The 14,661-nt window shown below is 40.2% G+C and overlaps 1 protein-coding gene across 1 annotated transcript in view; it reads right to left on the reverse strand.

Annotated features, from left to right (window-relative positions):
* MYBPC1 (myosin binding protein C1) overlaps window positions 1-14,661 on the reverse strand; it is a gene marked incomplete at its 5' end in the record, with an annotated part of 55,335 nt that overhangs the window by 10,273 nt on the left and 30,401 nt on the right. The window contains 6 exons of the mRNA XM_073900878.1: window positions 760-899; window positions 2,837-3,032; window positions 5,058-5,146; window positions 8,797-8,964; window positions 13,145-13,279; window positions 14,153-14,341. Coding sequence (XP_073756979.1) covers window positions 760-899; window positions 2,837-3,032; window positions 5,058-5,146; window positions 8,797-8,964; window positions 13,145-13,279; window positions 14,153-14,341 — 917 coding nt within the window. The remainder of the gene's footprint in view (window positions 1-759; window positions 900-2,836; window positions 3,033-5,057; window positions 5,147-8,796; window positions 8,965-13,144; window positions 13,280-14,152; window positions 14,342-14,661) is intronic.

Here is a 14,661-nt window from a genome sequence, read left to right on the forward strand (position 1 = left end):
ATATGATGTTTTACTCTTCCTGTGAGAATGAAAAATGGCTCTATGTCATTGTGTGTCCAAACAGTCATTTATTCATTCATTCACTTACAGGTAGGGCAGTAGTACGGTGTAGTGGATGGATTCTGATGCAGGAACACGTAGACTTTAACATTTAAAATGTGGTGATCTTGAGCAAGTCATTTTGTCCTTTCTGAGCCTCAGCTTCCTCAGTGATAAAATATAGGTAATAACAATTCATACTCTGACTGGGTTGCTTCTGGAACACACTAAGCTCCTCCCCTCTTCAGGACCTTTGCACATGCTGTTCCCTTAGAATCCTTCTTTTCTAACTGGTGTCTTTCTGTCCATGTTACCCAACATTTATTTTATAAGGAGAAAGAGTTGCATGGATTAAATTTGAGTTAGAACCCAGAGTGAGTAAATATTTGGTGAACAAATGAATTTATTAAATTCCATTGCGCATTGTGCCAGCTGCTTTATATAGTTTTAGCCTCATGATAACCAAGCAAAGTATTCGTATCCCTATTTTACAGATGAGGAAAATGGAGATCAAGGAAGTTAAATGACTGTCCATGTACACGTGCTCTTAAGTAGCAATGCGGGGATTCAAGTCCAATGCCTTTGCCTTTCCATGAGGCCACATTATTTACCCATGCCCCTCCCCCATGCATTCCCCACCACAGAGGACCTCATGCCCCACCTTTACCTCTGATAAAATGTGATTTTGCTGCTGCTGAACCAGAGTAAGCCAGAACTTACCATGCTCTTCTTGTCAGCCTTCTGGATCGTGTACCCTGTGATGGCTGCATTTCCATCATCCTTTGGTGGCATCCAAGATAGAGCAACATTCTCGCCCCAGACATCCTCAATCTTCACCAGCTGAGGTGGACCTGGACGGTCTATAAGATGAATTCATGGCATCACTGTGAGATCACCTTCCCTCCCAACCTATGTGGTGGTCTCCTCCTTAATAGCAGTTTTGCTTTCTGTGGGCAACTGAGGTCCAGAAGCAGATGCTCCTCCTTCTGACATAGTGTCAGAAGGTCAATGGTAGCCTAACGCTATGTCACAATGCCTGCATCATTCACCTCACTTCATGTCATCACATAGGCATTTTATTGTCTCACATTACCATCATCAGAAGGGTGAGTATAGTACAATGAGATACTTTGTGAGAGCGACTACAGTAACTTTATTACAGTATATGGTTATACTTGATCTGTTTTATTGTCAGTTATTGTTGTTAATCTCTTCCTGTGCCTAATTTATAAATTGAACTTTATCACCGGTATGGATGTATAAAACAAAATATAGCATATATAGGGTTTGGTACTACCTGTGGTTTCAGACATCTGGGAACATGTCTCCATCGATAAAGGGGACCGCTGTACCTCATTACAGGAGGATATTTGAAATGTCCTTCCTTCCCTGCATTTCTTCCCACGTTTCTTTCACCATTCTTAAACATCAGAGAAGTGCAATGCACTCCAGCTAAGCTTATATGGAAACTCTTGACTTTCATCTTCGTGGAATGAAAAGGACTTTGAAAAGGAAATTTAAATGAAACTTCAAACCTCATTAGCCAACCCTCCAAAGGCAGGCTACTGGCAATGAAGCACAAGGCTACCCTGCCTAATGGGACATGAAAGCTGACCTCGGACTCCAAATCATAGAGCCCATCTGGGTCAAGCATCTCTAGCTTTTGGTGAGAGGCACGGAGGCCACATCCCATGAGTGGGTTCCTCTGTTGTACCCAAAAGACACCTTTAGTAGGCATGAGGAAAACTTGTTTTAGCTCTCTGCCAACATAAATTTGGAACTAGTAAAATAACTAGAATGATAATCATGATTTATTTGAGTGTGTAAGCAATGGCCCAGGCACTTAGAACTACCTGATAAAGTAACTACGTGTCCAAGAAGAAAAGAAAAGTTCTTTTGTATGTTTCAGAGGGCAGTGCTCTTCCAGACCCTCCCATGGGGGCTCCCATTACAATGGAGCCCCACCAGATCCAAGGGCACAGGGTAGCCTCAACACTGTTCAACTTAACAAAAATCAAGAAGGTTTAGCCAGTAGGAAGAGTACTTAATTTAAAGGGCATGAACTTTTATCCAATCTGCCATAGGAAGTTGCTCCTTTGGTGAGAAAACCCCTAGTTTCAGCAAATTTGTTGAAATACAATAATAAAAATGACTGGAAACAAGGGTTCTGTGGCTCTGCTCTTAAATGTATTTCTTGACATGGCAAAAGTTATAGCAAGGGAGAGGAGTCCATCTGTTAGACAGCCTCCTCTATTCCCCTAACTCTAGACAGTAGAGAAGTAAGAACTACATTTATTTATTGTTTGGACAGGTGAGTGAGTATCTAGCCCTACAGGATCAACCATTTTAGTTTAACTGTTTAGGTAATCTTCCTTACACTTAATAAAAACTTTCCATCTCCATTAAAACTTTATTATTAGCAAATTTTAGGTGTAGTAGGAAACATGTTAAATTATGTCTAGAATCTACTATGTTTTTTATGCAAGCATTCAAAACAGGAAATATTTCATCACCAAGGAGTTGAGAAACAGAATAAGAGAGAAGTGGATTATAAAGCAGTACAAAGAGTTTGCACTAAAAGTATATACATTAATTTTCTTAAACATGTATACCCTAAGTCTCCAATGATTAGTCTTTTTAGTCAGTAAAAAATTATTTTAACAAGTCTTACTAATTTATATTTTTTTAATTCTAAAAAAAGAATTTAACAAAAATTCTTACTCTTGCCTTAATGATAAGGACAATTAGTCCAAATACTGCTTTGAGAGAACATTCTAGTTCCCTCTTCCAAACCTACCAACGATCTGGATATCGATTGATGCAGTTTCCACAAATTTTTCCACTTTGACTTGCAGATCGTATTTCCCAGAGTGGCTCCTCTCTGCTTTTCTGATAAATATGATTGTATCAGTCTCAGAGTTGCGAATGTTTATTTGATTCTTATCAATTTCTACACCATCTTTCTTCCAAGTTAATTCTGGTCTTGGTTTTCCCTAAAAAGACAGAAAAAGTAGAGAGGGAGGGAAATCAGATGGTCTTAAGATTTTATTTTCAGCATTACAAAAAAATGACATTTGCGGGGCGCCTGGGTGGCTCAGTCATTAAGAGGCTGCCTGTGGCTCAGGTCATGATCCTAGGGTCCTGGGATCAAGCCCCGCATTGGGCTCCCTGCTCAGCCGGGAGTCTGCTTCTCCCTCTCCCACTCCCCCTGCTTGTGTTCCCTCTCTCGCTGTGTCTCTCTCTGTCAAATAAATAAAATCTTAAAAAAAAAAATGACAGTTGCTTACCCCATTCTAGGCAAAGCTGGAGACCGTCTGGTGGTCAGCAACTATGGCAGAAACAGCGGTACTCACATTTCCTGTTGACTGCATTCTTTGTGCAAGGCACTCCATTAGGTACATGTTTACTATTTCTTTTAATCTTCACATCAAGATAATAAGTATCATTATCCTCATTTTTGGATAAAGGAATTAAATGACTTGCCCAAGGCCTCGCAGCTTAAGTAAGTGTTGGAACCAGGTCTTACAGCCGGGTCTCTCTAGCTCCAAACCTGGTGCAACACAGCGTAATGGTTAAGAACACGGGCTCTGGGGCCCTGGAATCTGTATTTGGATGCTGTGACCTCTTAATAGCTGTGTCACCTTGGTCAAGTTACTTAACTCCTCTGTGCCTCGATTTCCCAATCTGTAAAATGAGAACAATGGTAGCACCTATCTCACAGGATGGTTATAAAGATTGAAGTGACAGAAGCTGGACACACAGGCCCCCAAAATGTGGGAACTGGGATTAGTACCAGCAGTAGACAAGGTGGGAAAACTGGAGGGCAGATTCGGCAGCCCCAGTCCACCCTGAGTGCTTGCCTAGTGCCAGCTCCTGGTTTTAGTTGAGGCTGTGGGGAGAGAGAAGTGGGAGGAACCTTGCCAAGCTATCTCCTTCCTCCTCTGCTGTGTTTATACTTGCATCCTCCTTGGCTTTCCTTCTGATTTCACACACTGTATGTAGAAGGTAACTGCCTCTTTTAAGCTGTAGGTCCCAAGTGCAATGAGGGTGATCTGAACTGGCTGTCCTTTAGCTTGCTTGTCATGCATGGGAGCCTGGGTTTGAATGAGCTCTGTGTGTGTTCAAATGTGTACAGAGACCTAAGTTTTAATTCTAGAGCCATGCTGAGATAAGAGCCACAAGCTACACATAGCTATTTAAACTAAAACTAATTTAAATTAAGGAAAATGAAAAATTAATCTCCCCAGTTGCACTGATTCCAAGTATCACATTTCAAGTGCTCAATGGTCATATTTGGCTGGTGGCTACCATATTGGACTTTGATGCTATAAAACATTTCCATCATTGTAGAAAGTTATATTGAAAAGTGCTATCTAGAGGCATAAAGAGTCCAGCAAGTAATGGGGTGGTGGTGCAGTGTGTGTGTGTGTGTGTGTGTGTGTGTGTGTGTGTGTTTGTGTGTATGAGACCAAAGTTGATTACTGTAGGTGAAGCCTGGTTAATCTTGTAAACAACAGATTCTTTTGCTGGAGCAATGTTTAACAACGTTTGCATCTTTTAGTTAGTAGCATCAAGATTTCAACATTCAGTTATCCCTCTTCCTTTGGCTTGGGGTGATTGTGGGAAGTACGTACATGTTGTTTTCCTGAATGTTACACCAAGAGCTTCACTTAAAATGAAGACTAGTTTTACTATAGATGTGCAGGGCCAGAATCTTTAAGCATTTCTTGTTTTGGCATCTCCTTGGTATTTCCTTTCTGCCCATCCATAGTCCCTGAGCTTCAGACCAGTCCAACCTAGGTGTCATTCATCTCATGCAGAAGGAAAATCTATCAGTTTAATAGATTCCTCAGCAAGCACAAGATTGTTTACTCACTCCCCAAATCTCTTGCATTATTTATCCACTTTTCCTCTGAGGAAATCCTGAATCATGATGAGCTGAAGTGCTAGAGTACCTGTTTCTAGTTCTTAAACACCTCAGCACTGGAAAGAGAAAATAAGTGACCCTAAATTATTACCTGGAAAGGTATAACCAGATTGACAGCTTCTCCAACTCTGCGGACATAAGTTTGCTTCAGGTGCCTTGGGATGCGAATCTTTGGAGGCTCTGAGTGAGGGTAGAATAGCATAATTTTGTGATCAGTAGAGTACACTGGAAATAGCCTTACATAAGCACACTGGCATGATACTTACTGGGATATCCTTGTGCTGATGTCTCTACAGTAAAATCTTAGATGTGCCATTACCAGATAATGTACAGTAACTTTGGTTCCAAACATTTTCTTCAAGCAGAGATGTTTTCACAGTTTGACTCAACAGAATCTATCCTTGACCTCCTTGATTTTATGGAAACTTCCTATTTTTATAGTCATTAGAAGTCTAAAGCAACTTTATAGAAAAACACCAAATTTTCTCTTAGGACCTTACATATATTTTTCATAGTTTCTAACAGCAAGTGTATTCTCCAGTGAACATTCCACAAAAGATCTACAGGCAGCACATTAGCTGGTATGACTGCTCATTTTTTCTCACCAGAAAAAAACAAAACAAAAAAAGTTTTTGCACCTAGCACTTGTTATTTAGGTAATTCCGTCAGAACTGGATAGTAACTTTCTCCCTGTGTGGCTATGAGGTACGTAATAGGTGGCCCTAGCCCACTATGTATTGACATTCATTAATTAAACACCATAAAGATACTAGAACATGTTGTTGCAAACCCATCAGAAGCAGGGAGTCAAAGGCTCAGAGGCTCACAGGGATGAAGCAGTTCTCATCATTTGAGTGCTTAGTATGTGACAGACACTGCACTAAATACATTTCATGAGGGGACTAATTTAAACCTCAAGGCCACCTTGTAGGATAGGTACAGTTTTACTTCATGATAAAGAAACAGGAGCATAGGAGGTTAAGTAACTTGCCCTTGGTGACACAGCCAGGATTAGAAGCTAGAGTTAGCCTTGAGTGCCTATGATCAGAAGCATGGACTTCAGATCAAAGATCTGGGTTTGAGTCCTAGATCTGATATATAGGAGCTCTGGTTTCAGACTCTTCCATAAAATCAGAATGATGAAAGCATCTAGTTTGTACAATTGTTGTGAGGATTAAATAAGGTTATCCATGTAAAGCATTTAGCATAATGGCTGAGCATAATATGTGCTCAATAAACTTTAGGAGATGATGATGATGATTACTGAATGTTGGGGCTGGAAGAGAACTTGGAGATCCCCCAGCTCCCTCACTTTATATATGAGGAAAAAGAAACTCAGCCAGATTCTGTAGTAAACTAAACCATTATCATAATAAAAGCTAACACATATAGAGAGCTTATTATGTGGCAAGCATTCTGTTAAGCAGCAACATGGATCAATGTATTTAACCCTCACAGCCTCTTGATGGGTCAGGTATTATTATTATCTCCATTTTGCAGATGAAGAAATTAAGGCTCAGGAAGATCAAGTCTCTTGCCTGAGGTCACATGGCTAATACCTAATAAAAACAGGATTCAACTTATAAAGGCTGTCTCCAGAATCTACTAAGAAAATGTGCAAGCTTCATGCTTTCTTTCATCCATCCATCCATCCCACAACTCACTTCCAAAAGGTTTCAGGCAGCCACAACATGAGACTGGTAGAACATGGTCTAGAACCCAGATATCCAGGCTCCCAGTCCAGTGTTCTTTCCCCTGGAGCAGCAACTCTCAAACATTTTGGTCTCAGTATTTTATCACACTCTTAAAAATTAACAAGGACCCCTCCCCAAAAAGCAATTGCTCAGCTATTGTTTATGTGGGCTGTATCTATCAATATTTACCATATTAGAAATTAAAGCAAGACATTTGAAATATTTAGTTACTCATTTAAAAATAAAAACACAAATACCATTTTAATGGCATTAGTTTATATTTTTGCAAATCTACTTAATGTCTGACTTAATAGAGGATATCTGGAGTCTCCTATTTGTTCCTGCCTTCAATCTCTTATAATATGTTATATAGGTTGAAGTCATTTAAATGAAGAAAATCCGGCTTCACACAGACAGAAGAAATATTTTAATAAACTTTTTAGACAATTTTGGATATTCCTTTTTGCTTCTACACTAAAACATGATAAATTGTAATTTCTTAAAGGTGAGCTGCAATGTGGAATCTGAAACCATTTCAATTAACTCTTCATACCTTGTTACATTAAAATCCACTGGTCTAGCTTACATTTTTAATATATATTTTACCCATGCATATTTTTAACATGTATTTGTCATTTGGAAAATATTATTTCACCAAATTATGTAGATCTTCCAAATGTTGACACATTCCATTATTCATTATCAAAAAATTACATTCATTACTATCACTGCCTATTTAATGAGAACAGTTATGTGTTGAGAGCTGTCAAGTCCACAGGGGTGGATATAAGTTTTCCAAAATCTTAATTTTTGCTTGGAAGCTCACATTTTTTTCATTGAAATGCTGACAACAAATACTATAAGTTGTTTTCTTTGAAGTGACAGGCTTATTGTTTTCATTTTCTACAAAATTCCTGCCAAATAGCCATTTTTTTTCAAGTAAAAATGGAATTTTCTGAAAAAGGTCACTAGTTCAGCCTCTCACTCAGTTGCACACGTGCTATTTCTAGAGACAACCATTGCACTGCAGTATGCAGTGTAAGGCCTCTGTACATACTTTGCATTTCATTGCCACATAGACATAGGAAAAATGTGTACTCAAGGACCAAGGTTTAATAAAATTAATAATGTTTATGCTTCATCAAGAACATGCCGAGGGGTGACTGGGTGGCTCAGTCATTAAGCGTCTGCCTTCAGCTCAGGTCATGATCCCAGGGTCCTGGGATTGAGCCCCACATCGGGTTCCCTGCTGGGTGGGAAGCCTGCTTTTCCCTCTCCCACTCCCCCTGCTTGTGTTCCTTCTCTCGCTGTGTCTTTCTCCGTCAAATAAATAAGTAAAATCTAAAAAAAAAAAAAAAGAAGAAGAAGAACATGCCGAGGTGGGGCACCTGGGTGGTTCAGTCCGTTAAGTGTCTGCCTTCGGCTCAGGTCATGATCTCAGGGTCCTGGGATGGAGCCCCACATCGGGCTCCCTGCTCAGCAGGGAGTCTACTTCTCTCTCTCCCTCTACCCCTCCCCCTGCTCATGCTGTCTCACTTGCTCTCTCTCTCTCAAATAAATAAATAAAATCATTAAAAAGAAAAAAAAGAACATGCCGAGGCAAAGCTGGCCCATTTATTTTAACTGTGAGTGCAAGGTGGTGAGGAAGACAGAAATAACTAGCATAGTTTGGTGGCACTGACTGGCTCTGTGCTGAGGCACCTGCAGTTTTATTCAGCATCACTTGTGCACCATCAGTGCAGATGTCAAACATTGAAAAGGGCAACTAATGTGTTCATTTCATTATGAAGATGGTTCTGGCCTTGCAGACCCATTGGAGCCATGTTGCAGCTGTTTGTTTGCACGGATGCATTCATGCTCCCTCTCTTCAATGGGAATTGGCAGCCCAGCCAGAGATAGCTCGCGGAACCCGGTGAGGTTAACTAACTGGTCCTCATACCCAGTTACAAACCCTGAGCTGACCTCCACACTGGTGGAAAGGAGCTCTTTTGTACGTTCCTAACTCCCAGGGGCATTGACAATACATCAAAGGAGTGACAGCAAATTAGAAAGTTTGAGAAAAAAAAAAGGGGGTTAAAACATAAAACCAAATAATGTTGGAAATGGAGACAAAATTTTGAAAGTCTTGCCACCTACCTATGATTTCTTTCACCAGAATGGGCTGGGAGTAGTACTTCGGCTCACTGGCACCTGCCTTGTTCACAGCCTTCACACGCACAAAGATCCTTGAATCTGTAGGCAGATCTGTGATGGTGAACTTGGTCTTGTCAATCAGCTCTTTGTTTGCAACTATCCAATTTTCAGCTAAAATCCACAAAAGAAAAAGAAAAGAAGGAGAAATTGTGTTTAGAGAAAGAAATCATCCTAACTGGTACAGTCGGCTCCAAACTAGTATTTGACTCATAATTAAATCAGTTGGAGGAAATATGATTTTGATCTGGAGTCATACTACATGGGTGAGCATTTTTCATATTAAATGAAAAATGGTCTAGAATGGCTAATGTAAATGACAGGAAGAAGGATAATCAGATTCTGCTATTTCTGAAAAACCTCTTAGGTTATTCAGGATACTATAATACTAGAGTATCTGAATTCTTGGGGAGAGTTACTGTGATTCAGGAAACTAAAGTGACACTGGAGTATCCTGAATCACAGTAACTGTCCCCAGGAATTTTGTAGCAGTTTTATTCCAATTCAGTTTTATAAGGATTGACATAATCATGACATTTAGCCACCAAAATATGTTAAACTTCAGAACAGGAAAACGCTATTCTTATGAATGAGAGACACAGACCTTTATAGTCATATAATCTCTGTTTTATCTTAGCTGGTTTTTTATTATGAGGCACTATTATGGGCCCAGGGAGTCAGATCATGCTCCCATTTATGAAACAAGAAGTTAATATCCATGGCAAAGAGGAAACACAGCTCAGGAGCCAAGACCTCATAAGGAATTGGCATAATTCTATTACCTTGATAAAAAATGTTGATATTTTTAAAAAAGGTTTTGGTAGCTTTGTCTATAACATCAAGAGAGGGGTTTGCAAATATTTCAACTTCTTAGAAAAGTTTGTATGCATTATGCCCTGGGTGGGGGAGGGGGAAAGCTTGCTTTCCACATTATTAGCTCACTGCCCGCCCACCCCCTTGATCTCTAAGGGCTTTTTGTGTGTGTGGGTAGTGGGTGTACTTCATGCTTGGTCATGAAACATTCCCAGAAACTTTTATCATATAATAAGAAAGTTTGAAAGCTTTCACAGAATACTTTACCTGGTAGATCATATGCAGCCTCCCCATTTTCATCAGACTGATTTGCTGATGTACCTTTGAGAATCCGTCATTAAAATTAATTAAAGACACCCACTTTCACACCAGAAGAATATCGTATCAGTAGTCAGCATTCTCTGTTAGTAAAGTATGCAAAGTATGCAAAGATATTTGTCTTCAGAGCAGGGACGGAAGAGACCAAACACATTAGGGAGAGGGGGAGTTCCTCAGGAGAGCCACAGCCTGCTCTGTTCAGACTGTGGTTTTTGACCTGAGTCATCTGCCACAGAGAAGAGGAGGAGAAAAGAGGTTGGGCACTTCCAGCTGTGGGAACAAGAGGTAGAGAGGAACAAAGCAAGACCCTGAAGAGAAAGGAGGAGCAGGTCTTGGACTCCACAGAGAAGCAGCACACAGTGGAACAGTCTATCCTTTGACAGGTCCTTGCCCCCTCTGCCTGGGAGGGTTCTCCCAGGTACCCAGGGAACATAGTGCTCCCACTATGGGATTCAATCCTCACAGGCTGGGAGTGAGGGCACTCACGATAAAGCCAGCCCTGTCTTCCCAGCAGCTCTGGAAGCAGCCCACTGTTGCCACGGCAATGAGTTCTGCAGTCAAGAAAACAAATTGAGCCTGCCTGGGTCACTGCGTTCCACATGGGGTGGAGGGAATGTTGCTGGTTCATGGGCTGGTCGTGGGTATACCCCACTGGTTTAGGATGATGCCTTTCTAGGTTCTCAGGAGAGGAGCAGGGGAGTGGAAACCCCTGGAACCTTCTCCTCTTATTCCATCCCTTCTAGGAGTATCAGGGAGAAGAAACAGGGAGCCAGAATATCCTGGTGGCTGAGAGGGCATGAGGATTGATAAAAATTGAAAAATTTCAATAGGACATCAAAAAAGAGATATGTCTCTAAGCCAATGGTCAGATTGGGAGCTACCGTGCTGATATTTTCGTAATGAAGAGGCAGTTGATGAGAAAGTGAAAATAGGAGACAGAAAACCTGCTTGAAAGAGTGAAGAGCTAGTAAAGGAGAAGTTGCAAGAGAAAACAGGATGAAACAAGATCAGAGGGGAACAAAAAATAGCCTATCCCTTCACCTCTGAACCACTTTAACTGAGGAAAACAGGAGAAAGAAAATGGTGTCTGAGGGACGGGGAAGGAATACGAAAGTTATTTGATACACGAGGAAAATTTTTAAGAAAGAAAAGAAAGAGCTAGAGTGAAGGAAGACAACAAAGAAGAGTAATGTGCTGCAGGCATTAAAAAACCCAAAAACCAAAAAACAAAAACAAGAGAAAGGCAGAGTCAAAACCAACACACTATCTTATAAAAGAAAGAATTTTCTTACAGAATAAAACCTGACATATCTAAAAGCATTAAACACTACAGAAAATTAGTCTGGAGGACAACAGCCATTAAAAAGAATGAAGAATAGGGCAGCCACATAAAGAAAGAAAAGACTGCAAGAAGAAAGATATACACGTTATGAAAGAACTTCCATAGAAAGCTAATTCCAAAACGTTATGTGGCAAAATATATACATAATAATGACTGTGTACATATATATATATGTATATAGGCATATACATATATATCTACACAGACCACACACAAAATTATGTAAAATACACTTCGTTGTATTTTATCTAAGGTGGGTAACATCAAAATGACAGCCATCTATCATTTTGCTGTATCTTCTTACTTTTTAAACCTATCAGAAAGAAAAGAGTAAAGAATTTGCTCTGTTTCATACATATACAAATGTTCGTGCTCAGCAGCCACATCACATGTAAGATTGGGAGATTTTGCTGGTGGGGTGATATAAATAACAGAGTGGAATACTCAGGACTTTTTGAAATAGGGGGAGGAGGAATGGAATGGGAATACACTATATTTTGAAGCACTCAAGAATTTACCTGTTGTGTTAGTGATACTACCTCCCTCCCGTGTTGGGATACCTGGGAACTTTCTCATAATGTCCCCACTCGTTTTGGTTAGTGGCTTTCTAAGCCCTGGAGAAATCAAGCAGAGTGTTCTGTGAGCTGAGCACATGAAAATGGAACTGTTACCAGGATGCCTTGCCCCGCACACCCATCCCCTTCTTGTTCCCTTGCAACCACAACTGACACCAATGGTGGTCGTTTCCAGGGATGCCCCAATCCAAGGGCCTGGGATTTCCTTTTCAGCAGTTTTTTTCTTCATACGAAGTTTCTTTTCTGTAGAAGTTTTCCTCCTGGAAAGGTGCCTTTGTGTTCACATTTCTGATTTCTCAAATGTGCTCAGTAGCCTCTTTCCTTCATGTAAGATCCACGTTAAAGTTTGGGGTCCAAAGAGTTTTCTTTGAGGTTAAATGGTGGCCTATCATTTGTGGAGATAGGAACAAGTTTCCCCGGTGGACTGTTTACCTACCGTCATCTAGAGTGGAGCCTGAGTTCAAACTGGGGCAGTTTTATTCGCCGATTTTCAAATCACGTCAAGCAGGAAATCAAAAAACACAAGAGGCTTTCAGTGAACTTCACATCGTTTTTGGTTTTAGGTACACTCTGGCCAATATTTTCTTGTGTCGTTTCTCTTTTTCTATTAACTTTTTTTTTTTTTTTTTTTGCCTGTTTCTCTTCTCCTCTTAAATTTAAGTGATTAAATTTTTCTATACTGAGACAAGTTCCATCACATGTCAAACCTATCACAAGCACCCTCTGGGATTGAATTCTGCTTTCTTTAAGCACTGCAAGTTGTCCTTAATTCTTCTTCTTTTTTTCCTTTAGGAAGGCAGGGGATGATCACCAGCTAACCAAATATATAGACTCTCTTTATTACCCAGAAATAAGCAGTACTTTTGATAACTGACCTCTGTTGAGTATAGAGTTTAGAATTTCCAATTGCCTCATTCTAACTAGACTTATGTTGCTTGGTACAATTTTGTTCCACCAATTCAAGAAGTGGAAATCTCTGAAGTTTTGTCAGACTCCCTTCCTCCTATGTCTTAGAACTATCATGTTGTCTGATCTGGCAGACTAGCTTGGATATTTTTGAGATCTCCATTTGTTAGCATCAGGTACCAAAGAAAGGCTAAGTTTTTAACCACCTTGTAAGGATGACCTTTGCTTGTTGTCATTTTCGGTTGGAAGGAGATTTCCCAAGCATGAGCAACAAAAGAAGGGCGGGGGCGTATCTCACCTATTGATGCTAGTATTCATTTTAACTACCAATTGTACTTACATCCTTCAAAGCAATACTCTAGCACATAGCCATCTAAACCTGCTGCACCAATCTGGTCTGGGGGCCGCCACTTCATCGTGACAGTAGTGTCAGTTACAGAGTCAACGGTCAGAAGCGTAGGAGGGCTGGTTACAGCTTCAAAGATAAAAAAAAAGAGAGAGAGAGAGAAACAGAAGACATCATTAACTGTGGTGTTACAGCACAAGCGGTGATAAAACAAACTAGGATACAAATAAAAACATACACAGCAGGCCCATGTCTTAATAAAATTCAGTGAATACTCCTCAAGCATATTCTGTGTGGAAGGCAAAGATCTGCTAGGCACAGAAAATTTTAGAAACACTGCCACACTTTCCCTCCGGTTCGGGAGGTTGGTGTCGGAGGCTGGGAGGGCCAAGGAAGTTGAAAAGAGTCAAAGTTTGAGATCTAATAAGCCGGAGTAAATTTCCCATTAACCTTCTAACTTTAAAGTGCAAACTCTTGTACTAAATCTTCTTTCTACTGAAAAAAGTACTTCACTATCAAAAAAAGAGACATCTTATCTTGGTTTCTTTGTCTTTACCAACTGACTGCTTTGGATCACTAGATAACATTTAAAGTGTGATTGTAAAGCGAAGAGACTAGTTTTCAAGCGTGCTTTGTTGTAGTGGTCTCTGTGTTGGTTATAATGATTACACCTAGGTGCTGGGTTATACCTTCAGAAGGACGAATGGGGAGTGGTCATGTGTCAGTGGGCTCAGCTAAGTGCTTTAAGCTGGAAATAGCAACCAGAACCACCTACGGCTCTCATTGGAATTCTGGTAATAAATTCCAGGTTCTACATTATGAAGACACTCAACTCTACCAAAGTTGTTTTTCAGTTTCTTAGAAAATTGCCCCTGCCTCCAACCTTCTGCTCACCCACCACTCCAAGAAGCCTCCAGGTCTGCTCCAGTTAGAGGTTGGAAGGTAACAGTCACAAGCCAAGGCAATGATTTGCATGACAGAGGTGCATCTCTCTTGACTCACCCAAAGGAACAAAAGGCCTGGAGGGCATACTGGGCTTGGAGATGCCAATGGCATTGACCGCAAAGATGCGGACCTCATAGGCCACACCTTCAATCATCTTCTTGGGCTCAAAAGTTGTTTCTTTGCAGAGATCAAAATTTAGCCTCATCCATCTGGAGCTTTGTTTCTTCTTCCGCTCAATAAAGTATCCTGCAAGTGACACAAAATGGAAACTGAGGTTTTTCCATGGTCTCCAAAATTAAACTTTGTCAGGTGTTAGAATTCTTAAAATTTCCCATATTCTTAGCACTCTAAGTGAAATAGTCAGGTATGCATATATTTTTAAGCCACCTATTCCATCAGTTGTTTGAGAGAGATTATAGGGAATACAAATATTAATGTCATAGGATATAGATAAAAAGAATATAATATTAAAATATTAAAAATAATACAATAAAATTGTACAGGAAGAGAAGAGAGAAAAATAAATCATAGATATGTAGACTGTAGAAACTTATACCTTTTCTACA

This window comes from Callorhinus ursinus, unplaced genomic scaffold (genome assembly GCF_003265705.2).
Source record: "Callorhinus ursinus isolate GAN/ISIS: 27379988/994484 unplaced genomic scaffold, GSC_fseal_2.0 scaffold14, whole genome shotgun sequence".
Classification (NCBI taxonomy): domain Eukaryota; kingdom Metazoa; phylum Chordata; class Mammalia; order Carnivora; family Otariidae; genus Callorhinus; species Callorhinus ursinus.